Source organism: Pteropus vampyrus, unplaced genomic scaffold, assembly GCF_000151845.1.
Source record: "Pteropus vampyrus isolate Shadow unplaced genomic scaffold, Pvam_2.0 Scaffold814, whole genome shotgun sequence".
Lineage (NCBI taxonomy): Eukaryota > Metazoa > Chordata > Mammalia > Chiroptera > Pteropodidae > Pteropus > Pteropus vampyrus.
In genome coordinates this window covers 399,146-401,802 of record NW_011889595.1, presented here as the reverse complement: position 1 = coordinate 401,802, position 2,657 = coordinate 399,146, and the positions used below count along the sequence as shown (strand labels likewise).

At 34.9% G+C, this 2,657-nt stretch overlaps 1 protein-coding gene across 1 annotated transcript in view; it reads right to left on the bottom strand.

The window, feature by feature from the left end:
- Window positions 1-213: 213 nt before the first annotated feature.
- Window positions 214-2,657, bottom strand: part of TM4SF4 (transmembrane 4 L six family member 4) — a 17,484-nt gene continuing 15,040 nt past the window's right edge. The window contains exons 4-5 of the mRNA XM_011385805.2: window positions 1,280-1,469; window positions 214-581 (exon numbers count right to left, since the gene is read on the bottom strand). Of these exons, the coding sequence (XP_011384107.2) occupies window positions 564-581; window positions 1,280-1,469 (208 nt within the window). The 3' untranslated portion in view covers window positions 214-563. The remainder of the gene's footprint in view (window positions 582-1,279; window positions 1,470-2,657) is intronic.

The window sequence follows — 2,657 nt, the reverse complement described above, 5'->3', positions numbered from 1 at the left end:
TCTATGTTGTACACCTGACTAATATAATATCATATGCTAATTGCAATTGAAAATAAAAAATATTTTAAAAAGACATAAAATATAAATTATTTTTGATAAATCAGTCATTCTTTTTTTCCATAAATCTAGGAAACAAAAATTTCTCTTAGTTTCTCATTTAATGTGCTTTCTTCCTCTTAGTTATGTAAAACTTCCAAAGATATAAACATCTCTATATGCAAAGAAGCAGGGTGGCAGTATATGGGATGTCTTACATCTTTCAGTTCTAAAGAAAAAAGTTGGTAAATTTATTTTGAATCTGCTGAATTCTAAAAGAAAGCCAATTTGAAAGATTAAAAAATATAACGTAAGTGACCATACTATCTTATTTGAAACTAATAAGGGAATATAGTCAATACTATAAAATTCTAAGTGGAACTAAGATGATTGGAAAGGAGAAGGAATAACTCTGCCTTCCCTAAGCTTTGACGGTTTGAAAGTAGATAAAATTTGACAACCCCAAAGAGAGAAGAAGTTTAATGTGTCTTCCCACATGTCATCATGTTAAAGATCATCATAGAGATTTAAACTCGTCCATATCCCTAGAAGGTAGAAAAACTTAATTATGATATCATTCTTTTTATTTTCGCTTGCCTCCCCTTTCTCTCCCGCCCCGCCACATCTTCCCAATTCTACTGATTACTCCTGCCCCTTATTGGTTACTTATACCAGATCCTCAGTGATTTCCTCCCCACAACCATATATCTAGTTCTCTTTTCTATATTAGAAATCTCATAAAATATAGGTTTTGTATTGATATGTTGCTCTTTTTTTTCCCCCAGGGCAAAGAAAATACCCAGAAATGTGTTCCTGATATTCCTTGCTAACTTTAACCCACTGTGTAGATCAAGTTAGGAAATGGTGAGAACATTTTGGGCCAGACCATGATGTGTTAATGCTGACGAAATGCCCACTTCCTGAGGATTTTCACGTAACATTATTGTAAATTTCTATATGTCTACGGAGTCCTTTTCTCTAGGACTATGGTCAAATGGGTGTGAGACTGGAAATTTTGGTTACCTTCAGCCTGGGTAAATTGACATGCACAGAAAGCAGTTTCTGGGTTCTATCAACACAATGTCACTGTTTCCCTGAATTGATAGATGGGGCTGCTTGGACTTTGCAACCTGGCTCTGGTTTTTTGTAGCTGCCACCCTCTCGACCCTCCCATTCCATTAGTGCTGGAGGCTAGCTTTGGCCTCCTGCACTCTGAGAAGAGAGGGTAAAGATTTTAACTTACCCTACAGCAGCCACAACACTGACAGTCTACACACACCGTCCCCAGGAGACCATTGACCACCTGGATGGCACAGAGCAGCATCTGCATCACTGCTACAATGAGCAAGATGGAGAAAAGTGTCAGATTCCAGGAAATCACGTGTTCAGGCTCTCGGCATTTGCTCCATAAGTCTTTGTCACTGAGATAATCCCTGCAGGAACATGAGAGAGGAAAAGTGACATCTATAAAAAGAAGATAATACCCTAGAATCGGAAGACATCATCATAATTTTTCTTTTGCAATACTTTATATCCAAAATATAAGCTCAATAAGAAAAAATATCGTAATTTCAACACTTTCAAAAACAATATGTAAAATTTTTATTGACTATATATTATGTGTTAGACTCTGTTCTACACACTTTACACAAATTCATTCATTTATTTCTCAAAGAAAACGGATGGTTCTTTTCTTTCATTTCACAAATAAAGATATTGAAGCACGGAGAAGTTAAGTGACTTGCCCCCCTAGGTCACACAGCTACTAAGGGACAGAATGATTTTTATGAGCTGACCAAGAGAATGAGTAAATTCAATCAATATTTATTATAAGGCCTGGAAAATGAAGACACTTCAGGAGTAGAATCTCACACATGTTCATGACTTTTATCCCACCTACTGTCATTAGAGATCATTTGAACTTTTGACAAATTATCTATCAAGTCTACTGGCCATCTGAAGCCATGTAAAGTACAACAGTGTCATATAGTTATAGGGAAGAGCTCGATCTTTTTAAAGGCCTAATTCTAGCCTTAAAAATTGCAAATTAAAAAAAGTATTGTGAATTTAACTATATTTTTGTTAACATATTCCACATGCAAAAAGATTTAATTAATTAAAAGCAATAATAACCTGTTGCCTTAATATATATTTTACAAAGACTTTAAAATGGAGAAACTGCTTAATATGTTTATAAAATAAGTATATTAGGAGTCCACTGCAATATACAGGGCAGTTTATATTGAAGAAATGTGAAGTTACGCTATCTGTGATGGAGAAATATGTAGTTATGCTATCTTCAAGACCAAAATAACAGTAAAGTGGGTCAATCTTATGGATTATTATCATTCCTTCTCACATTCTTAGAGTTATAAATTGGTATTCCCCTCTTCCTTTGTGCACCCTCTATTCTCCCAAGGCCTCAGTGGGAAATTCTTCATCTGGCTATTAAATTAAGTTGCCTTACGGTTTTTAGATCTTTTTTGATAACTCTTGTTTCTGATGAATTCTCCAGTGGATCAGTACACACTTATATAAGGACATTCTGTATTAAAATCCAAAAAGTCTTTGCAATGATGGAAGATACCTTGGCATTTAATAAAGCAGAAGGAATGAAAGTA